This window comes from Sciurus carolinensis, chromosome 6 (assembly GCF_902686445.1).
Source record: "Sciurus carolinensis chromosome 6, mSciCar1.2, whole genome shotgun sequence".
In the NCBI taxonomy this organism is placed as follows: Eukaryota; Metazoa; Chordata; class Mammalia; order Rodentia; family Sciuridae; genus Sciurus; species Sciurus carolinensis.
This window is the reverse complement of record NC_062218.1, coordinates 97,935,529-97,959,901: the sequence shown is the minus strand read 5'-3', so window position 1 is coordinate 97,959,901 and position 24,373 is coordinate 97,935,529. Positions and strand designations below refer to the sequence as shown.

At 37.5% G+C, this 24,373-nt stretch overlaps 1 protein-coding gene and 1 non-coding gene across 3 annotated transcripts in view; one reads left to right on the top strand and one right to left on the bottom strand.

The window, feature by feature from the left end:
• Positions 1–24,373, bottom strand: part of Ube2d2 (ubiquitin conjugating enzyme E2 D2) — a 51,203-nt gene that overhangs the window by 4,933 nt on the left and 21,897 nt on the right. The window contains exons 1-5 of one of the 2 annotated variants that reach the window (XM_047555004.1): positions 19,961–19,981; positions 9,037–9,100; positions 6,777–6,808; positions 6,619–6,696; positions 6,430–6,535 (exon numbers count right to left, since the gene is read on the bottom strand). In XM_047555004.1, coding sequence (XP_047410960.1) covers positions 6,430–6,535; positions 6,619–6,696; positions 6,777–6,808; position 9,037 — 217 coding nt within the window. In that variant the 5' untranslated portion in view covers positions 9,038–9,100; positions 19,961–19,981. Of the gene's footprint in view, positions 1–6,429; positions 6,536–6,618; positions 6,697–6,776; positions 6,809–9,036; positions 9,101–19,960; positions 19,982–24,373 lie in introns of those variants that run through there. The other variant, XM_047555003.1, reaches the window with a different exon arrangement.
• LOC124987786 (U6 spliceosomal RNA) lies at positions 3,168–3,274 on the top strand. Its single transcript, XR_007109296.1, has one exon. It is a non-coding gene; the product is annotated as a U6 spliceosomal RNA (small nuclear RNA).

Below are 24,373 nucleotides of genomic sequence, written 5' to 3'. Positions count from 1 at the left end.
AGAGCACTTGCCAAGCATGCACTAGGCCCTGGGTTCTATCCCCAGCACCACCAAAAGAAGAAGAAAAAAAAAAAAAAAAAAAAAGAAAAAAAAAAAAAAACAATAAAATAAAATAGGTCTTTCACAAATCTTAGACCAAGAACACTTATCAGAACACATGAAGTTCAATGTTCAGAAGTCCAGGTTCAAAGAAATATATGGCTTTCAAAATTCCAAAGACAATCACATTACTGAATACTCTAAGGCAAAAATGACATTTGAGAAATCCAACAATCACTGTTTTGTCACACATTTATTACAGAGAACATAATATACATCTACTAAGGCCTGAAATTCTTTTCAGCAATAATTTAGATTTCATCTAAGATATTTCCTCAGTGATAACATGATATACAGCAGATAAACCTTAATAGTATAATTTCTTCTATTCAAATCTGTCATTAATTTATGCATTCCTTGTTGAATGCAAAAGGAGGGGGAACAAGGATACTGAAAACATTAAATTCAGTAGTCCCTGACATAATGAAATAAATTCAAATCCTTCTATTCTGATGCTATCAGAATATAAGTATCTTATTTCTCTCTAGTATTCTGTGCCAAGAGGCAATGACTCTGGGCACACTTTATTCCCAAAACACCAAATTCAACAAGAAAAGGATTTACTAATTTTCCTATCAAATCTATTCTCTAGAGATCAAGGGCTTCTAAGAGACAAAGAAAAAGTTGACATGCCCTTTATTGTTCAGTTTAGTAATAAAACACCTATTTCTTTGCCTAAGAATATATAGCAAATAAAAAACATCAGGAAAGAATATTTTCTGACTCTTCATTCCTGTTGTCCACAATTCTGGTAAATGTTATTGCCAAAACATCTTTTCTTCCCATCCTCAGGTGCCATCAACTGATGCCCTCTCTTCAAACATGGCACATTCTAATACCAATTTGAAAAGACTACATGTATTTCCTGGAAATTACAAAAGGGAGTTATGAATTTTTGAATGCTCATGAAAGTACTCACTATAAAAAGAATAAATTTCAGCGGTCTATCAAATTAGCAAGAGTACCACTGATTCTTCACATAAAATTAGATACACTGCAAAATTAGTATGTGTTACAAATTCCCTTTCATTCCCCTCCTCCTTTTTTTTTTTTTTTTTTTTTTTTTGATGGTACTGGAGACTGAACCCAGGGTTGCACATGCCAGTCAAGCACTCTACCACAGAGCTAGCCCTAGCCCATTCTTTTTTATTTTATTTTGAGACAGGGTCTTGTTACATTGCCCAGGGTGGCCCAGAACTTTAACAGTCTTCTGCCTTTGCTTTCCAAGTGGCTGGGATTAAAAGTTTGTTTATGCCATCATGTACAGTCCTTTACTTAATCTTCTAGGCAACTTTAAAAGGATAAATTTTAAAGAAGTAGCTTTTCTGATTTTCTTTCTAGGAAAGAAAAGCAGGATAGTGATTACCTGAACCTAATGAAAGGATTCTTGGTACACTACTTAGCTCCTTTAATTCACAGAAAATTGATTTTGGTTTCCTCTATAACAAGAGTAACTTCTACTTCTACAACCTGCATAGGTTCCTCACTGATATGACTAAACATTTACCTATATTTACATACATACATTTTCTGTATATTGAGGCCACTAACATGTATCTTCAAAGTGGAGGGAGACTGGGGATATGCTCACTGGCAGAGTGTATACTAAGGATGTGAGACCCTGCATTCAATCCCCCGTATTAAAGTGTGGGGAAGGACTGGGGATATAGCTCAGTTGGTAGAGTGTGCCTGCCTTGCATGCACAAGGCCCTAGGTTCAATCCCCAGCACCACAAAAAAAAAAAGAGGTGGGGAAAGAAAGGGGGATTTGGGGTCAAAATTATTGTCCTTGAAAATGACCATAACCAGGCATGGTGGCACATACCTGTAATCCTAGCTACTCAGGAGGCTGAGAGAGAACTTCAAGTTTGAGGTCAGCCTGGACACCTGGACAACTTAGACCCAGTTTCAAAATGTAATGTAAAAAGGACTGGAGGTATAGCTCTGGTTAGAGCACCCCTGAGTTCAATCCCTACTAGTAATGGGGTGAAGGGGCGGGGGAGGATAGGCTATATGTTAAAGGACAATTATTATCACGTACGGGATTAAGGCCTTTCACAGAAATACCTGCACATTCAATTTATAAAAATGACTTATTTAGGCTAGACAACATAATTAAATTCAACATAATGGCATTATAACTATTTTAAGACCCCTATCCAGAAAGAACATCAGTTAAATAAACTTCTAACAGTCCTTATGATTTACAATAGTATGGGGAAAAAAAGTTAACACTAGGCATGAGAAAGGGAAGAGGAAAAAAAAAGATGGAAAAGATTTCAGCTATCTAGCGAAACCCCTCGAATACACATATCTCACACAATTCCACCTCTCCGGGTCCCATTATTAGATTTACATCTCCACTGAATTTTAGTGAAGAGCAAACAAAAGAATCTTCACCAGGTCAGACAATGACAAAAACACATGATAAACACTTTCTCTAATAGCCCTTAAGTTGAAAGAAAGCCTACAAAAAGATGCCACTTTTCTGAAAAAACTATTAAATTCACAACTTCTAGAAATTTGGTTCTTTCCCAGTGGTTCAAAGAGGCAGAAGCAGAAGGATCCTGAATTCAAAGCCAGCCTCAGCAACTTAGCAAGAACCTGTCTCAAAATAAAATATACAAAGGGATGGGGATGTGGCTCAGTAGTTGAGTGTCCCTGGTTCAATCCCCAGTACCAAAAATAAAATTACATGAATGGTATGAATCTACATCATGTACAACCATAGAAACAAAATGATGTATCCCATTTGTGTATAATGAATCAAAATGCAGTCTGTAAAAAATAAAATAAATAAATAAATTTTAAAAATAAATAAAATAAAGAAAAATGTGGTTCTCTGGGGATTCTTATTTGTTTGTACTTAAGATTCCAGATATTTTAATTTAAAGCTGTGGAGTTTTGGTTTCCTTTAAAAAATTAATTTGGAAGAGTAAACAAATCTTAACATTCAAGTTACAACATGACAAACTTCTAATACTGTGACAACTGTGCCTTTATCCCAGTTATTAAAGTGTTTATAAGGAAAGAGTTGACTACAATTTTATTTCTTTAATCTTCATAATAGTGCTCGCTTCGACAGCACATATACTAAAATTGGAACGATACAGAGAAGATTAGCATGGCCCTTGCGCAAGGATGACACGCAAATTTGTAAAGCATTCCATATTGAAAAAAAAACTTCATGATAACAATATATAACCTATTAGCATACCTATTCTACAGATGAAAAAACTGAAGCATATAGAATTCTGTCTTAAATCTCATTCAATAAGAGGTAGAGCTGGAATTTCAACATATGTTCTTTTTATTATACTAGGGATTTAACCCAGAGACATCCTACCACACTGCTACACCCCCAGCTCATTTAAAATTTTTTTTTTATTTTGAGATGGGGTCTTTGCTAAGTTGCTGAGGCCAGCCTCCAACTTGGGATCCTCCTGCCTCAGTCTCAAGGTCCATGGGATTCCAGATGTGCACAATGATGTCGAGCTAGAATCTATGTTCTTTATCCTGAAGCTATGTTGCCTCTTGACTAGATTCACTAAAGAAATAGTAAATTTTTATTTTTTCTGGTACAGGCCCTCTACCACTGAGACAGGGTCTTGATAAACTGCCCAGGTTGGTCTCAAACTTTCAGTACTCAGACTCAGTCATGTTGCGGGGATTACAGGAATGCTCCACTGTGCCCTGCAGACATGGTAATTTTAAGTAGAAAGAAAAACACTTTCCATATATCAAATTTTACTACCAAATGTCAAAACTCTGTCTTATTTCCACCTATCTAAAACTTTTTAATATAATTAAAATACAAAAATTTTCCCTTTTCTGCTTTTTTCAAAAAACATTTTTCCATTTCAATAATTATATTTATTTGGAGGAAGGGGTATGATAGGAGGGGTATGATAGGGCCTTGTGCATGCTAGGCAAATGTTCTACTAATAACTTTTAGTACCATACTTTTTTTTGTGGGGGAGGGGGGGCATGGGATTTGAGTACCAGTAGCATTCTACCTCTAAGCAACATTCCCAGTATTTAATTTTTTTTTTTTTTTTAGTTGTAGCTGGACATAATACCTTTATTTATTTATTTTTATGTGATGCTCAGGATCAAACCCAGTGTTGCACACATGCTAGGCAAGCACTATATCACTGAGTCATAGCTCCAGCTCACAGTATTTATTTTATCTTTTCTATTTTTAAGACAGTGTCTCACTAAATTGCTGAGACTAGCCTTGAACTTTGTGATTCTCCTACCTAGGCCTCTAAAGATGCCGGGATTATAGGCACACACCACTGCATGGTTAGTGCCATGCCTTTTTAAATTCAATTAATTTTTTTGTGCACTAGGGATTGAACCCAGTGCCTCTCACAGGAGGCAAGCACTCCACCATTAAGTTACATCCCCAGTTCTTTACTTATTTATTTATTTTTGATAGGGACTTTCTATGTTGCCCAGGCTGGCCTTGAACTTTGTGAATTTCCTGCCTCAGTCTCCCAATCCACTGGGATTACAGATGTGCACCAGCATACCAGGCACAATTAACCAATATTCTTAAATGTATGTGCTAGAACTGATTTATTTCTTCCTCTACTACTGCACCTATAAGTAATCTCCAACATTCAGAAATAACATCACTGTCATCCAGGTGCTGTAGCCCACACCTGAAATCCCAGCCAACTGGGAGGCTGAAGCAGGAGGATGGTGAGTTCAAAGTCAGCCTCTGCAACTTGGCAAGGCCCTAACTCAGTGAGACCCTCTCTCTGAATAAAATACAAAAAAGGGTTGGGGATGTGGCTCAGCAGTTAAGTGCTCCTGGGTTCAATACCTGGTACCAAAACAAAATGAAACAAAAACAGATCCCTGTCACAAATGTACTTCAATACAAAGCTTTTTTGGCATTTGGTATTGTTGGAATTACTGGATCAGGGGAATGGACAATTAAGTTTCTTAACAGGTAACAGTGTACAAACCTACCCTTCTACTGCACTATAGCACTCATTACAATGTACATCATCAACATTTAGTCTGTGTGTGGGAGGATGGGGAATGGGGATTGAACCTAGGGGCACTGTACCACTGAGCTACATTTTAAGCCCCTATTTAAAATTTTAGGAAGATTTCAAGTTCAGGGCCAGTTTCACAACTTAGTGAGACCCTCAGGAATTTAATGAGACCCTGTCACTAAATTTTAAAAAAAGGACTATAGCTCAGTGGCAAAGTGTCCCTGGGTTCAACCCTCAGTACCACTCAAAGGGAGGGAGGATGTTGGTGATGTGGTTCATTGGTGGAATGTGGGCCTCAGGATGTATCTCAGTCATAGAGTACTGACTTAGCATATGTTTACTTAGCCCTGTGTTTGCTCCCCAGTATGACCAAAAGAAACAAACAAACAAAAAAAAGTGAAAAAATGGGAACTCATTTTAAGGGCACTTTACGGCAGACAGATTCACTGAAGAAATGGTAAATTTTACTTTTTCTGGTACTGGGGATTGAAACCAGGGGCCCTCTGTCACTGAGCTATATTCCCAGCCCTTTTACTTTGAGATAGTCTCACTAAGTTGCCTAGGTTGGGCTTATACTTTCAATCCTTCTACCTTGACCTCCCAAACTGCTTGAATTATAGGTGTGTGCCATTGCACCTGGTGAGATGATTTTTTTTTTCTTTTTCTCTTATGTGATATGTTCTTCACATTTTAAACATTAACCCATTATCATATGCTTTTTCATTAAAAAAAAAAATTTTTTTTTTTAGTTGTAGATGGGCACAATAGCTTCATTTATTTATTTTTATGTGGTGCTGAGAACTAAACCCAGTGCCCCTCACACGTGCTAGGTCAGTGCTCTACCACTGAGCTACAACCCCAGCCCTTTGATTTTTCTTTTAAACAACTCTTCAGTTGGTTTTTTTTTTTTTTTTTTTGGTCATCACTTTTCATATTAGAAAGTTGGTATCTGGGCTTGGGTTGCAGTGGCACACACTTATAATCCCAGTGACTCAGGAGGCTAAAACAGGAGATTCAAGTTCAAAACCTCAGCAACTTAGTGAGGCCCTAAGCAATTCAGCAAGACCTTACCTCAAAATAAAAAATAAAAAGGGGGGCTGGGGAGATAGTTCAGTTGGTAGAGTGCTTGCCTTGTAAGCACAAGGCCCTGGGTTCGATCCCCAGCACCCAAAAAATAAATAAATAAATAAATAAATAAATAAATAAATAAATAAAAAAGGCTGGGGATGTAGCTCAGTGGTTAAGCGCCCTGGGTTCAAGCCCAAGCACCACCCTAAACAGAAAAGTTGTTTCATCTTGGTATCAAATATCCATTCCATTACCTTTTGAAATAGTTAGTGCTGGAGACCACTGTGACCGTAGAATATCAAGACAAATGCTGCCATTACTGTTAATATTTGGATGATAAATTCTTGTTGTAAATGCAACCTATAGAAAAAGGAAAATTTCTGTTAATTTCTTTAATAGTATCACACAGAATGCATTAAAAACAATTATTAGATCCCAATTACCTTAGGTGGTTTGAAGGGATAATCTGTTGGGAAATGAATTGTCAAGAAAAATACTCCACCTTGATAGGGACTGTCATTCTGTTGATGATAAAGAAAACTGGAATTAAAAGGAGTAAATTACATAAACTATTTATTCTGAAATTAATCTCAATACTTACTGGCCCCATTATTGTAGCTTGCCAATGGAACACTGGAAAAGAACAAGAAAAAAAAAAAATCACCATGTATCAATATCCACTATACCAAGTTAACTCATCATGAATCCACATTCATGTATAATCAGTATTTTTACTTCATCCCCCCTGCCACATCCCTCCCTTTCTTTCTTTCATACCAGGGATTGAATCCAGGGGTGCTTAATCACTAAGCCACATACTCAGCCATTTTTATTTTGAGATAGGGTCTGGCTAAGTTGTTTAGACTGGCCTAGAACTTGTGGTTCTCCTGCCTCATACTGGAGGGCTGGGATTGAAGGTGTGTGCCACTGAGTCTGGCTGAAGTCACTTTTTCAAATGAATGAAAAAAGCACACTAATGCAGGTGTGTCACATGATACAGCAGAATGGCAAAAACTGGAATAAAAACACTTGAGAATGATGACTGGGCATGGTAGCACATGCTTATAATCCCAGCAGCTCAAGAGGCTGAGGCAGAAGGACTGAAAGTTCAAAGTCAGCCTCAGCAATTTAACAAGACCCTATTCAAACCCTGGTACCAAAACAAAACAAAATAAAAAGAGAAAGAACGATTCCTTTTCAGGAATCTCCACAAGGCTCTCATTACTCTTTCCTAAACTAGTTTAAAATCTCTGTCTTACACCCTAGCTAAAGAGCTGCTATGAAGCTTAGGTAAGGTATGTATATAAGACCACTTAAATCATTTTTGTATGGTTAAAGTGCTTGGTCTGCCTTGTTTGGTACTAAATGCAGTAGTTATTCATGCTGGACAGGTCAAATGTAAGTGGATTTTTCATACATGTACATATTTAGTCTCATAATTTACAATACCAGTTTTATCTTTAAAATAACCCTAGAGCTGGGGACATAGCTCAGTTGGTAGAATGCTTGCCTTGCAAGCACAAGGCCCTGGGTTCAATCCCCAGCACTGCAATCAATCAATCAATAGTTCAGTGGTAGAGTACTTGCCTAGCATATGTGAGGCACTAGGTTTGTCTGTAGCATCAAAGAAAAGATAATCTCCCCCTCATACTCATTTCTGGTCTTTTGTTTTGTTTTGTTTTGGTACCAGGGATTGAACCCAGGGACACTCAACCACTGAGACATATACGTAGCCAATTTTTTTGAGACAAGGTCTAATTAGGTTACTGTATTTTTTTTTAAATGTATACCATTTCCTTATACAATTGCTTTCTCCAAACATACTCTTTCAAAAAAAAAAAAAAAAAAAAAAAAAACTCGATAAATGCTACAATTTTTTTGTGGATTTGTGTCACAAAACAGAGTCATTCAAATGTCCTCCCTTCAAACAAAATTAGAAGATATGGGAGGGGGAGTTATGTTGAAACATACTAGAACAAAAGGAAAATTATTACTCAACTTACACAGTAAGATCATTTAATAAATTATTTTAGATGAAAATAAGCAGGTGAATTAGACATTAAAAATATATTAGGAAAGCCTGGTAAGGTGGCGAACACCTGTAATCCCAGTGACTTGGGAGGCTTAGGTGAAAGGATAGCAAATTAGAGGTAAGTAACATAGTGAGAATCCGTCTCAAAATAAAAAATAAAAAGGGCTGGGGATGTGGCTAAGTGTTTAAGTGTTCCTGGGTTCAATTCTCTGTACCAAAAATAAAAAAGAACTGAGGATGTAGTTCAATGGTAAAGCACTCGGGTTCAATCCCTGATACCAACAAACAAATAAACAAACAGATGGATGTAACTATTTTACCCTAGGAAAATACCCAGAAGGAATGAAGGAAGGAGTAGAAGAAACCAGAATAACCAAGATTACACCTAGCAGAAGGGGTTCAAAATAGCCAGGTGTGGAGGAGCACACCTGTAATCCCAGGAGCTTGGGAGGCTGAGGCAGGAGATCACGAGTTCAAAGGCAGCCTCAGAAATGTAGTGAGGGAGGAAGCAACTCAGTAAGACCCTGTCTCTAAATAAAATACAAAATAGGGCTGGGATGTGGCTCAGTGGTCATGTGCCCCTGAGTTCAATCTCTGGGGGCCATCCCCCACTCCTGCCAAAAATAGAAGGGGTTCAAAATATAATGAACAACCCAGAAGATGACAGGATGCATGAAAAAATGGCTTCTTTCATTGGAAACTAAAAGTAAACACTCCCATCTTTCCTTAGCAAACTCACTATCACACAAGATAACCTTAAGAGATATACAGAGCTCCCCACAGGCAGGTTATATGCTGTTTTACTTCATAATTCCTTTTAAATACTTACTGTCATCTCCAACAGGACCTGCAGAACACTGTGCAGGAGGGTCCCTTGCCAGGTCATTCAATTCCTTAAGGAAAAACAAAGAAAATAAATGTATTCAACATAAACTTAACTACACTATGACTAAATTTACATTGTTACCAACATTCTCTGTCCTACCTACTTTTGAAGCTCTTTAAGGATGATTCCTTCAAATGAGGAACAGATAATGACACTTTTAAAATAAGAACCTATCTCCAAGTAAAAAAAATTTAAAAAGGACTGGGGGTATAGTTTAGCGTACATAGGTTAAATTAAAAAAAAAAAAAAAAAAAAAAAAAAAAGGCTGAGCCTTATGTGGTGGCACATACCTGTAATCCCAGCTACTCTGGAGGCTGAGGAAGAAGATCACAAGGTTCAAGTTCAGCAACTTTACAAGACCTTATCTCAAAAATTTAAAAAGTAGGGGCCTGGGGAGATAGCTCAGTTGGTAGAGTGCTTGCCTCGCAAGCACAAGGCCCGGGGTTCGATCCCCAGCCCCACATTAAAAAAAAAAAAAAAAAAAAAAAAATTTAAAAAGTAAATAAAAGGACTGGGGATGTAACTCAGTTGTAAAGTGCTCCTACGTTCAACTTCCAAAACAATAACAAAAAAAGGACTGAATGATGTAATAAAAGTCAGGCAAGGTGGTGCACACCTATAATCCAGTGGCTGGGGATGCAAAGTAGGATTGCTAGTTCAAAAACCAGCCTTAGTGGTGGGGCTGCAAATTAGTGCAGGCACTCCGGAAAGCAGTGTGGAGACTCCTTAGAAAACTTGGAATGGAACCACCATTTGACCCAGCTATCCCACTCCTTGGCCTATACCCAAAGGACTTAAAATCAGCATATTACAGAGATACAGCCACATCAATGTTCATAGTTGCTCAGTTCACAACAGCCAGATTGTGGAACCAACCTAGACGTCCTTCAATTGATGAATGGATAAAGAAACTGTGGTATATATATACAATGGAATATTACTCAGCCACAAAGAATGATAAAATTATGGCATTTGCAGGCAAATGGATGAAACTGGAGAATATCATGCTAAGTGAGATAAGCCAATCTCAAAAAACCAAAGGACAAATGATATCGCTAATAAGTAGATGATGACACATAATGGGGGGTGGGAGGGGTTAGTGTTAGGGTTAGAGTTAGGGTCAGGGAAGGGGGCAAGAATGGAGGAAGGAAGGACTGCATAGAGGGAAAATAGGGGTGGGAGGGGTGGGGGGGAAGGGAAAAAATAACAGAATGAATCAAACATTACCCTACGTAAATTTATGATTACACAAATGGTATGCCTTTACGCCATGTACAAACAGAGAAACAACATGTATCCCATTTGTTTACAAAAAAAAAAAAAAAAAAAAAAAAAAAAAACCAGCCTTAGCAAAAGGCACTAAGCAACTCAGTGAGATCCTGTCTCTAAATAAAGTACAAAATAGGGCTGGGGATGTGGTTCAGCGGTTGAATGCCTCTGAGTTCAATCCCTGGTACCCAAAACAGAGACTGATCTACAATCAGATGTCAGCTCTTTAGTTGTTTTAGTTTTTTTTTGTTTTGTTTTGTTTTATTATTGTATACAAATGGGATACATGTTGTTTCTGTTTGTACATGGAGTCAAGGCATACCATTTGTGTAATCATACGTTTACATAGGGCAATGATGTTTGATTATTTTTTTTCCTCCCCCCCACCCCTCCCACCCCTCTATACAGTCCTTCTTTCCTTCATTCTTACTGCTCTCCTTATCCCTAACCCTAAACCTAACCCTAAACCTAATGCTAACCTCTCCCACTCCCCATTATATGTCCTTTGTTTTAGTTTTTGATACTGGGGATTGAACCCGGAGGTACTTTACTAGTGAGTAACATCCCAGCCCTTTTTTATTTTGAGACAGGGTCTTACCAAGTTGCTTAGTGCCTTGCTAAAATGCTGAGGCTGGCCTCAAACTTGTGGTCCTCCTGCCTCAGCATCCTAAGTGGCTGGGATTACAGGTGTGTACCTGGGTACCCTGCTTCCTAGCTATTTTAACACGTGGGTGTGCCTGAATAATTATTAGGCAAAAAATCATACTATTTTCCCTTTTCCCCGGGCTTGGTTTTGTGTTTTTCTTTTGTAATGCTGGAAATCAAACCTAGAGCTGGCACATGCTACGCAACCCCTACCACTAAACCATATCCCCAGCCCTCCATTGTGTTTTATTTATTTTGTTTGTGTGTGTGTGTGTGTGTGTGTGTGTGGTAATGAAAACTGAACCCAGGGCCTTCCTAGACACTGAGCTACATTTCCAGCCCCCTTTGTCTTGGTTTCTGATTCAAACTAGTTCTGAAGAACTAGTTTTAGAAAATATTTTATAAGAACAACAGGAAAATATAATATTTTTAAAATGCTATAAACTATAGACTTACATTGGTAAGTGTTTTTTAAAGGTATGATTTTAGTACTCCAAATATTATGTATTAATTGCAACATACAATTTTTTTTTTTTAACTGTTTTTTTGTACACAGAGGCATTTTACCACTGAGCCACAACCCCAGTTCTTTTTTAAATTTTTAGGCAGGGTCTCACCACGTTGCTTAGGGTGTGGCTAAATTACTGAAGCCGACTCTGAATTTGTGATCCTCTTACAAATCCCAACCTCCCAAACCGCTGGGATTATAAGCGTGCACCACAGCACCCTACACAAATTTGTTTCTAAGCATTAAGTTATTCAACCAGTCATTTTACTACAGTTATTATGCTCTTTACTCCTATGTATAAACTTAGGAGTACAAAAAGTAGAGACAAGTCTTAAAAAAGGCGCTGAGACTGAGATAAAGATCTAAAACACTTCCTCTCTCAAGTACTTCATTTTTTAGATTTTGCTTCTCTATGGACTTCCCACCCATCTTAAGAAAAAATACAATTAGCGTATAGTTCTCATTCCCAAATATTCCTTCCACTATGTCAGTTTAACTAAGAACTCTGGTTTGATTTAACACACTTACTGCTACAGCAATAGGCTTCTATTAAAATATAATTTGAATTTAACAAGTTATTCTGAAGTCTCACTGTGTTCATTAAATGGAATTTCACTTTATTCAGCCTTAATCTTTTGCTCCTTTCAAACTGATTTACCTTTCTTCATGCCAAATGACATCGAGGTTTGACCTCAAGAGCTAAGATTTGTCTAAGCTGGACTTACCATCCCATCAGTCCATTACTTGAGACAGTATGATACAATTAATTTTAAAAAACTAACCCAAATATAGGCCAATATACAGTTAACACAATCATTTCAACACTTCTTTGGTTCAAAGGCAGATATGCATGATACTAAGTAAGAGAAGCCACACATAAAAAGGCTTACATACTGACACACTGTATGATTCCATTTATTTGACATTATAGAAAAGGGAAAACTATAATGACATAAAGCAGATCAAGTCAGGCATGGTGCCACACGCCTGTAGTCCAGCAACTTGGGAGGCTGAGGCAGGAAGATCATGAGTTCAAAGCCAACACTGGGTGCTGGGGATGTAGCTCAGTGGTTGGCCACTTGCCCACCATGCATAAGGCCCTGGGTTCAATCCCCAGCAGTATGGAGGGTGGGGGGAACAGGCCAGTCTTAATAACTTAGTAAGGTTCTAAGCCAACTCGTGGTTTAGTAGTTAGGAATCTCTGGAATTGATCCCCAGTAACCCCTCCAAAACAAACAAACAAAAATGAAGATCAATGGTTCCAGGAGCTGAAGGTAGCTGGGATGTGAGGGTGGAGGTACTGACTACAAATGAACAGGAGGAAAATTTGGGGGTGATGGAAATGTTCTATATCCTGATTTTGGAGAATGCACAAAACTTATACACATTTGTCAAAACTCAGATTGTACAATTAAAATTTTAACTTAAAATTGTTGAACTCAATTTTGAGATAGGTACTACATATGGTAAAATTCAACATCTCAAAGTTTTGTTTTTTGTAGTACTGGGGATTGACTTCAGGGTCTCACACATGCTAGTTGCTCTGCCCTGGAGCTACATTCTCAGCTCTCAAAGTTGTTCCATTTTGCTGAGACACCTGTAATTCCAACTCTTCAGGAGGCCAAGACAGAAGGACCCCACATTTAAAACCAGCCTGGGCAACTTAAACAGACCTTGTCTCAAAATAAAATAAAAAGGGTTGGGGGTAATAGCCCAGCATTCTAGGAAAACTTCCTTTGTATAGAGAGAACAGTAGAGAAACCTAACATGTATGATTAAATTCAGGGAAAATGTGGGGAAGTTAGTGAAGCCTGACAGTTAAGCTAGAAAATCCTCCAATTATAAAAAGATTTTACATTTTTAATTTCCTTGATATATTTTAAAAATTAAAATAAGTATCTTTTTGGGGAGCAGACTATGTATTTTAGTCAATTTAAAACAGTTCTTTGAGTTGGCCATAGTGGTACATGCCTATTATTCCAGCTGCTTGGGAGTCTGAGGCAGAATAATCACAAATTCAAGGCCTGCCTCATCAACTTAATTTAGTGAGCCCCTGACTCAAAACAAAAAATAAAAAGGGGTGGGGAAATAATTCAATGGTAAAATGCCCTTGGGTTTAATCTGCAGTATTCAAACAAAAAAATCTGTTGCCATATATTAATCTTATCTTATAGCTATATACTAGAACTAAGATCTTTGAAGACTACGAACTATAAACAGTTTTGGTTCTCTGAAATTATCCTAAGTATTTTTTGTCTTAGTTCAAACAGCCCCAAACCTTATACCAACTGTTTTAATTATTTTCAAGTAAGGTTTAACTTTCAATGAACCCTTTAACACTTTTCCTATTTTCCTACTATCTCTTTTGATTCAGGAATATGATTTCTTTTTTTTTTTTTTTTTTTTGTGGTACTGGGGATCGAACCCAGGGTCTTGTGCTTGCAAGGCAAGCACTCTACCAACTGAGCTATCTCCCCAGCCCCCAGGAATATGATTTCTAATGCACAGATAGGCAAGACTAGTAATAATCCCTTGTTATTCCTTAATACCTATTTCCCCCAAAATTATTCCTTATTTATTTGTGTGCATGTGTACACAAACACTTTGCTGGGATTAAACTTTGGGCCTCATCCCAGGTACCCAGCCATCCCAAGTGACTCAGGAGGCAGAGGCAGGAGGATCAGAAGTTTGAGGTTGGCTTCAGCAAATTAGTGAGATGTTGTCTCAAAATAAAAAGGAATGGAGATGTAGCTCAGTGGTACAGTGCCCCTGGGTTCAATCCCTAGTCCCACCCCAAAAAAAGAAAGAGAGAGAGGGAGAGAGGAAAGGAAGGAAGGGAAGAAGGGAGGCAGGCATCCTGAATTTTTGAGGGGAAGGGATCCTGCAGTCCTACAAGGGATATGCAGATTTCCTTTAGTTGTATCTCTAAATAGTAAAGCCATTAGTGGGTAAAAATTAATGTTTCTTACTTCCTTGCTTCCCCCCACCTTGAAACCAGGTCTCCCTATGTTGCCCAAAGTGGCCTTGAACTCCTGGGAAGGGATCCTCCTGCGTCAGACTTACAAATAGCTGGGACTACGAGTATGTTTCATCATGCCCAGCTTTTCTAGTTATTTTTTAAATGACCTTATTCCCCAATCTTAACAATTATGAAATAATATATAGCATGAAAATGTCTGTTTTGCTCTTGTGGTCCTCACCTTATTAGTTAATAGGGTGAAAGAAACAAGATGGGAAACTAGGATAGGTTATAATTAACTTGGTAGAAAACTGGTTCTAAAATCTACCACTGAGCTACATCCCCAATTCTTTTTATTTTATTTTGAGAGAGACTAAATTGCCCAAGCTGGCCTCCAATTTGCAACCCTCCTGGCTCAGCATCCTGAATTGCCAGGATTACAGGTGTGTGCCACCATGCTTGACTAAAGTCAGGACTCACAGTTTTGAACACTGTTAAGGAATTAAGTATTTTGGGTGGATACCGTAAGATACAAAGTTTATGATTCACAGAATTATAACTTCAAGTTCAGAAGAGATAATCTAGACCTATACCCAAATTTACAACAAAACAAAAAACAAAGTATCTAACATAAGGGTAAGAATTTGGGTGCTATACTATACTATGCTTCTTCAGTATGGATCGAAAATATTCTAAATATATGAGATCTAAAATATTAGAAATATACAAGTTTAAAAAATCTAAGAAATTGTTTGCCTGGGATTATTGAACTGCCCAGAACAGACTAGCAGTTCTCAAACTGAGGTTCTGGTACAACAACCTGGTCATCGGAAGAAACCTTATTAGAAATGCAAACTTTCCAGGCTCCACCCTCCAACTACTGAGCAAAACAGTCTTTGTTTTAACAAGGTCTTCAGCAGTTTCTGCCACTCCACTACCACTGAGCTATATCCCCAGCCCTTTTTATTTCTGTGACAGGGTCTTGCTAAATTACATAGGTTGGCCTTGAACTTTCAATCCTTCTGCCTCAGCCTCCAAGTCACTGGGATTACAGGCATACACCACAGCACCCGACACCCAGCAAATCATAATGCACATAAAACCTTGCTTATCTTTATGTCTGGCAAGTTAAGAAGCATTAAAGACAAAAGGTAATGCTAGAAAATTCATTACTGGCAAGATCTGAAGTGAAGGTAAAGGGCAAAGTGGCACAAAATGAAATTAACAAAGGGGTGAGACTGAGAAAGACAAGGTCTGTTCCAGGTTTTCAGGACAGATTGAAGGGGCACAGTATGTCATTCCTATATTACTGTTGTCTCCCTACCCCACTCCTATCCCTATTAGGCTTTCAAAACAAACCTTAATTTAATTGTTTATTCCCCATTTATATGCCAGATATTTAAGCTACCGTTTGAAAACAACTGCTAGCATATTTTAAATTACAATTTTTTAAAAGTCAGGAGACATTAGCAATTCATATTTATCTTAGATGAGCTTAAAGAGAAATATGATTTCTGATCACATCAAATATCCAGTCAACAGACTTAACCCCCTGGCACTCTTTAAAATTTCCTATTTCTCTCTTAATAATGCTACTTTTTAGTAACAAATTGATGGAAAAGCATCAATATCAGTCTCTCTTAAATGACTATAAGTAGAAGTGATATCCTTATCAGAAATAAAGTTTGTTCTTCCATTCAAAAAAAATTACAAGTAAATCTTAAGTACAGAAAACAACCACCCTGAACAGCTTTGCCCAATCTTAATACTGCCACATTAGCTTTGAATCTTTACAAAGTTCCACATGTCCATTCTATAAGTAATGATTAACCTACATAGTGGATTTTTTAATAATGCATTTTTTTTACCATTTGTTCATTTATTTATTTTTATGTGGTGATGAGGAACAAACCCAGTGCCTCACACAATAGGTTTTTATTCCCATACAATCCTTTATACTTTTCTCTGTGTCCATAAACAATATAGCACTGTTTTCATATTTACATATTTATTTTTGCAATACTGGGAACTGAATCAATGGCGCTCAACCACTGAGTTACATCCCCAGTCATTTTTATTTCTTTTTATTTTTAGACAGGGTCTCACTAAGTTCTGAGGTTGGAAATGAATTTGCCATCCTCCTGCCTAAGCCTCCCAATTACAGGCCTACATCACTGCATGCAGAATTTTTGAACTTTTATTCACAAAGTTTTACATGGTTATATGTATTTCCATACTTTACTTTTCCCCTCAAAACACTGAGGTATTTTCCCATGAAAATACACAGTAGATCTAGTTTATTCTTTTTCCATTGCTGTTTATTTTGCTACTCAGACAAAAAAATGTTTCTTTAGTTCATGAATATTCAGCTTATTTTCTATTTTTCACTATAATGCTTTAGTAAATATTCTCACTTATTCATGAGTTTCTCAAGGTAAACACTAAGCACAAAGTACAAATTCCGGGGCTGGGATTGTAGCTCAGTGGTAGAGTGCCTGCCTAGTATGTATGAGGCACTGGGTTCGATTCTCAGCACCACATATAAATAAATAAATATCCACTGACAACTAAAAAAATTAAAAAAAAAAAAAGTACAAATTCCTCTTCTAAAATTATACTTCTTACTAAATCTATAGCCTTTTTTTTTTTTCTTTTTCTTTTTTTTTTTTTGGTACCAGGGATAGAACTCAGAGGCACTCAACCACTGAGCTACATCCCCAGCCCTATTTTGTATCTTAGAGACAGGGTCTCACTGAGTTGCTTAGCACCTTGCTTTTGCTGAGGTTGGCTTTGAACTCCTGATCCTCCTGCCTCAGCCTCCTCAGCCGCTGGCATTACAGGCGTGAACCACCGTGCCTGGCAGCTATTGGTTTCTAAAACAAAATTATTTGCTATTTATCCAACTGAAATGTTTCAGTTATCAAAGAGGAATTTGCTTCTAAATGGATCTTTTTTCCTCCCACCCCCACTTTACTGTGCTGGGGATTGAACTAGGGTGCTATGCCTGAAGGAGTTACTTCCCTAGCCGTTATTATTTTTTGAGACAGAGTATTTATTGCTAAATTGCCTCTGCTGGCCTCGGACTTAGGATCCTCCTCTCTGGAATTACAGATATGTGCCACAGTGCCCAGGTGGCTCTTCTTTTCTCTCTTCTTTTTTTTTTTTTTTTTTTTTTGTGTGTGTGTGTGTGTGTGTGTGTGTGTGTGTGTGTGTGTTTTCCCTGGGGATTGAACCCAGGGCTATTTTTCCACTGAGTTATATTCTAGCTCTTTTAACAAATTACTTACTAAATTTATAAAAAATTCTAAATGTGCCAGGTGCAATGGTGTATGCCTATAATCCCAGTGTCATGAGAGGATGAGGCAAGAGGATTGCCAAATAGGAGGCCAGTCTCAGCTATTTAGCAAGACCCTATCTCAAAATAAAAAAAAGTAAAAAGAGTTGGGGATATAGCTCAGTGGTTGGGCACTCCTGGGTTCAATTCCCAGTACCAAAGGAAAAAAATTAAACAAACAAACAAAAAAACAAAAACTGTTCTTCACCTAATTAAATGGTTCTATAAGAAGACCACATGGAGATTTTTATGCTGCAAATAGTGAAAACTAAACATCCCATGTGAAAGCATGAAAATCAAACCAAGGGCTGGCAAAGAGGCAAACGCCTGTAATCCCAATGATTTGAGAATATGAGGCAGGAAGATCACCAGTTTGAGGTCAGTCTCAACAACTTAGTGAGACCCAGTCTCAAAAAATTTCTTACCATGGAGTTCAGTGGTAAAGCACCTTGGGTTCAAGCCCCAGTAAAAATAAATAAAAATAAAATAATCTGTTTATATTCTTGCTGATATTACTAGGCGTAATATGCAGAATTCAGATTTTCTAAATGCTAACGTATTGCAATATTTTTAATTATATGCTGACATAACTTAAAGGAAATCAAACAGTCCAGATCAGAGTTCTCAAGCTATAAAATAAGGCCACTTTCAGTAGCAAACAGTAGTAGTCCCTACTACTTAGGGAAGTTGAGGTGGGAAGGTCACTGGAGCCCAAGTCATACACCATCCTGACAACACAGCAAGACCAAGTCTCAAAAGGATGTGGACTGGGGGGAGGAGGAATGTGTGCGTTAGACTGAAATGAAAATTTACAGAGCTTGGTTTGTTTTGTTTATAGGTCTTTAAGGGTCAAAGAAGTTTGGAAATGTTGTAATCTACATTCTTATAAATATTCAAGGTTCTAAAAAGGTTCTTCATAAAGAAAATAGTATGAACACAAAACCAGCCTTTATTTACTTCTTTCTCCCTCCTCCCCCTCAAGATTTGATTCTCACAAAATGCATAATGTCTGTGAGAAGGTCTGAAACAAGTCTGAAGGAACCAAGAAAAATATTTTTATCCCAGACAAGAAATGTTACAGTAGTATGAATAAGTCTTTCAAGCATGACAAAGAAATCTACATAAATACAGCTAAACTGTCCTATAGTTATTTCTCATCATTATTTTAGGTCTAACAATAAACTACTTTGAAGTGTTTAAACAAATATTTAAAGCAAGAGAAAGTTCAAGTTTAGTGGTTTTTCAGATATGGCTAATACAACATAAATTATTTTTTTCTTTCTGTCTGAGGGATTCAACCCAGGAGCACTCTACCATTAAGTTTCATCCACAGCCCCTTTCGAAATTTTATTTTGAGACAGGGTCTTGCTAAATTGCCAGGGTTGGTCTACAAAAAAGGATTCTCCTGCCTCAGCCTCCCAAATAGCTGGGATTACAGAAGTGTATACACCCAGCATAATTTCTTTCCAAGGCAGATTACATTTATCTATGAGTTTTCAGAGATTGATTTTATTTTTATTTACTTATGTTTATTTATTTTCAGTACTGGAGATTTTTTTTACCTTCAAACTACATTACCAGTCCTTTTTTATTTTTGTGATAGTGTCTCACTAAATTGCCAAGGCTGGACTCAAAGTTTTTATCCTCCTACCTCAGACTCTTGAGTAACTGGGATTACAGCTGTGTATTCCACATGGGCAGGGCAGGAAAGGACATTTCTTTTAAAAGGAAAAGGGTAACTAGGGGTAGTGGTGCATGCCTATTATCCCAGTAATTCATGAGATTGAGGTAGGAGCATAAGTTTGAGTCTAACCTGGGCTATTTAGCAATACCCTGTCTCAAAATAAAAAAAAAACAATGACGGGGCTGGGGAGATAGCTCAGTCGGTAGAGTGCTTGCCTTGTAAGCACAAAGCCCTGGGTTCAATCCCCAGCACCCAAAAACAAAACAAAACAAAACAAAACAAAACAAAACAAAACAAAAAACAAAAAAAAAAAAAAACAACAATGACTAGGGATGTAGTTCAGTGGTAAAGTATCCCTAGGTTCAATCCCTAGTACCATAAATAAATGAATAAATAAATAAATTTCTGTGTAACAAAAAGAAATCCTTATTACTCTAAGATATAAAAGGAATTCAAAGAAATACAAACTGTAAAGAATCTTTTCTTCTTCTTTTTCAGTGCTTCGGGGTGGAACCCAGGGCCTCAAAGGTACTCCACCACTGATTTACATCCTCTTGTCCCTGAAATTTGTTTTTTTACACTCGCCGACCTCAAATACAAAACCAGGTCTACCTGTTACAAAGTGACGGAAAACAGTATGGAATCAGGAAGTCAGAGAATAATGAGTTCTGTATCTCTTTGTCAAGCAGGAAAAATCCACCTTGAGAAAAGCAGTCTTAAAAAGTCAGTGACACTCCTATAGTCCTTGCTACTAAGGAGCCTGAAGCAAGAGAATTGCTGAATCCAGGAAATTCTGAGATCAAGTTAGTGAGCTCAGACCTGTAAGATATTTCTACCAAAAAAATTATAGCTGAATTGATAAAACATTCAAATTTGCTTAGCATGTTTTCGTTTGGTTTTAGTACTAAACCAGGAGCACTTTATCCCAATTCTTTCTATTTATTTTTATTTTCTATTTTGAAACAGGTTCTAAGTTGTGGGGGCTTGTCTTGAATTTATAATCCTGAACCACTGGGATTACAGGCACACACCACCACACCCAGCAAATTTGCTTACCACATTTAGTTTCACAATGGAGAAACCTATATAAAACTGACGATATACAACTGACCCTGTTTGAAACAGGATTAAAGAAAACTATGTTAAGCTACATTCCAGATCTTCCCTAACACTGGGGATCAAACCCAGGCCCCTGTGCATGCTAGGCAAGTGCTCTATCACTAGGCAGCCACCCCTGCCCAGATCATTTTTATCTAACTTCACAATAGCACATGTGATTTTAAAATGCAAAATCAAACATTTCCAATAATAAAGACAGTGTTTATATACAATGTTGTTAGGATGAAAATGATCTGTTTATTCCCCATAGACCTCCTTCCTTTTCCAAGCTGGTACTTGATTCAGTAACAGTATTACACACATTTAATATCATATATGGTACTCTATGTTGTATTTCATGTTCAATTTTTTATCCATAACTCTCAAAATTAACTTCTATATTCTCCTCCTCTACTCCTTGAATGTTTAAATCATAAACTCTAAGTGAGAGATATCATATTCTTCACTATATTCCTCAGAGAGAAACACTTAAGTACCTAAATGAAAGGATGCTTGGCACAGTACCAAGTAAAACTGGTACAACAAAAGGGACAATAAAACATAAAAATATTTCTAAAGGCCATGTGCAATGGTGCACGTCTGTAATTACAGTTGTTCAGGAGGCTAAGGCAGGAGGAGTACAGGTTCGAGATCAGCCTGAGCAATTTAGCTAGACTCTGTCTCAAAAAATATGAAGGGCTGGGGATACACAGCTCAGTGGTAAAGTGTTCCTGGGTTCAATTCCCAGTATGACAGTGGGGGTGGGGGAATGTGAAGGAAACACTTCCAAGGACAAGTCCAATTCACTCAGTCTAATCACCTATAGTGCTAGGAAACAAAGTTTATAGTGACATACAGAATGTATTGATTTATTTATTGAACCTGAATGGAAAAGGTGTTTGGGGTTAAGACTGGAAAACAAACCAGAGGCAGTGTTACATGCTTATAATCCCAGGCTGAGGCAGGAGGGCTGCCAAATTTTAGACCAGCCTCAGCAATTAAGCAAGTACTTAAACTACTTAGTAAGATCTGTCTCAAAATTTAAAAAAAAAAAAAAAAAAAAAAAAAAAAAAGGTGGGGGGATGTAGCTCAGTGGCAAAGTATCCCAGAGTTCAATCCCCAGTTCCAAAAAAAGGAAGACTGGAAAACATTACAGAGAACATTAAGTTTCTCTCTTTGAGCAGAAACCATTTAGATGGAAATATTCTGCTACAATTAATGACAATATTTTCTTTTCATAATTTTTTTTTCTTTTTTTTCTTTTGGAGGGGATGGTTCAAGGGAATGAACCCAAAGGTGCTTTACCACTGAGCCACATCCCCAGCCCTTTTTATTTTTTATCTTAAGACAGGGTCTCATAGCTGGGCACAGTGGTAAACACCTATAATCCCAGCAATTTGGGAGGCTGAGGCAGGCAGGAAGACTGCAAGTTTGAGGCCAGTCTCTGCAATTTAGCAAGGCCTAAGCTACTTATCAAGACTGTCCCAAAATTTAAAAAATCTAAAAAAAATTAAAAAATTTAAGAAACCAAAAAGGGCCAGGGATGTGGCTCAGTGGTAAAGTGCCCCTGGGTTCAATCCCTGGTACCAATTTTAAAAAGATGGGTCTCACCAAGTTGCTTAAGGACTCACCAAAAGAGCTGAGGCTGGCTTCAAATTGGCGATCCAACTGCTTTAGCCTCCCAAGTCACTTGGTTTACAGGAATGTGTCACCCAGCTACTTATTACTTTGATGTCTCACTATGTTGTTCAGCTTATCTAAATTTCTGGCTCAAGTGATCCTCCCACATCAAGTCTCGCAAGTAGCTGGGACACTGGCAAGTATCACCACGCCTAGCTTTCCTGTGTTCATTAGGAGGACCAAGAACTTTTCCTAGGGCATTTGCAGGTAAATGGATGGAACCAGAGAATATCATGCCAAGTGAAATAAGCCAATCCCAAAAAATTAAAGACTGAATGTTTTCTGATAAGCAGATGCTGATCCATCCACAGTAGGGAAGAATGAAGGAATTTTGGATTATGCAGAAGGGAGTGAGGGGAGGGGTGGGGAGGTAGGGATGGGAAGAACGTTAGGTAGAATGAGATATTTACCCTAAATACTTGTATGAAAAAAAAATTTAAATAAAATAAATAAATAAAAATATATTTTATTAAAAAAAGCTCCTACAGGGCTGGGGAGTATAGCTTAGTGGTAAAGCATATGCTTAGCATGTATAAGGCCCTGGGTTTGATCCCCAGCACCAATAAATAAATAAGTAAATAAACAAATAAATAAATCTTTCCTAGATCTTATTTTACTCATTTGAATTCACACTCACTTCAAAACTTTTTTCATTTATTAAAATTGACAAAAACGTATCATTTACATGATTTGAAAGGTTTTTTTGTGGTTAAAAACACTCTCCTAGCCATTCTGAATATAATATGTTGTTATTAATTATAGTTATACTACATTGCATAATAGAATTCTTACACTTATTTATTCCTATCTAGCTGAAAACTGTATGACCAAAATCTCCCCAACCCTCAAACCCCTGCTTCTGGTTTCTCTCGAATCTCCACCTCCTCCTCCACCATTCTACTCATAAGAGTTTGACTTTGATTCCACATGAAAGTGAGAAAACATGATTATTTGTCTTTTTGTGTCTGGTTTATTTCACTTAACAATAATCTCCAGATTAATCTACATCATTGCAAATATGTTTGTCTTTCTTTTCAAGGCTTAATAATATTCCAATTAAAAATTTTTCTTAATTCATTCATGTTTGGGTTGTACAAGGTTTTTTGGTTTGTGGTACTTGGGTACTGAACCCCAGAGCCTTGTACATGCTAAGCAAGTGCTCTACCACCAAGCTATATCCCAAGTCCAATTCATTGGCTTTTTAACTTCAACCATTTCAGAATTCTAGGAACATTCTGCCTGGAATACTTTTCTCTCTAATCTCCACTTCCTCCATGTACCTTTGATTTATATGTAAATATTGCCCTTAGGCCTTCACTGAAGTTTCTTACCCCCATTTTTCTTTCTTTCTTCCTTCCTTTCTCTTTCCTTCTCTCCCTTTTTCTCCCCTCCCCTCCCTCCTTTCCCTTTCCTTCTCTCTCTCTCTCTCTTCTTTCTTTTCCCCTTGTACAGCAATTGAACCCAGGGGCTCTACATCCCCGGTCCTTTTTATTTTTTGAGACAGGGTCTCATTAAGTTGCTTAGGGTCTTGCTAAATTGCTGAGGCCACTTGCCATCCTCCTCAGTCTCAGTCTGAGTAGCTGGGATTACAAGCATGCGCCACCACACTTGGGACCATTTTCTTCATTTATTTCTTCTTAAATACTATGAAAAAGCACAACATGCTCTTACAACTTAGCATAGTTCATACTTCCGTTTTTGTTGGTAGGGATTGAACCCAAGGCCTTAGGCATATTAGGCAAGCATTCTATCAATGAGCTATATTCCCAGTCCTTTTTATTAAGACAGGGATATGAGGTTTTCCAGGTTGGCCTCTGAACTCTGTGTACCTATTTAATGTCTCATGACCCAGTAACAAATAGGGACCTAACTTAAAGTGACAGAATAATAGGGAACTCAAAAGAGGTTTAAATGGTCACCTGTTTCTCATTATACCCTGTAAAACTATGTCCCCTTTCCAAAGAACCTGTGTGAACTATTTTTGTTAAATAGCATTGGGGTACTTAAGTATAGTGATGTGTTGAAATATATAAAAACTGTTAGGGACTGGGGTAGTGGCTTAGTGGTGGAATGCTTCTGTGGGGCACTGGGTTCGATTCTCAG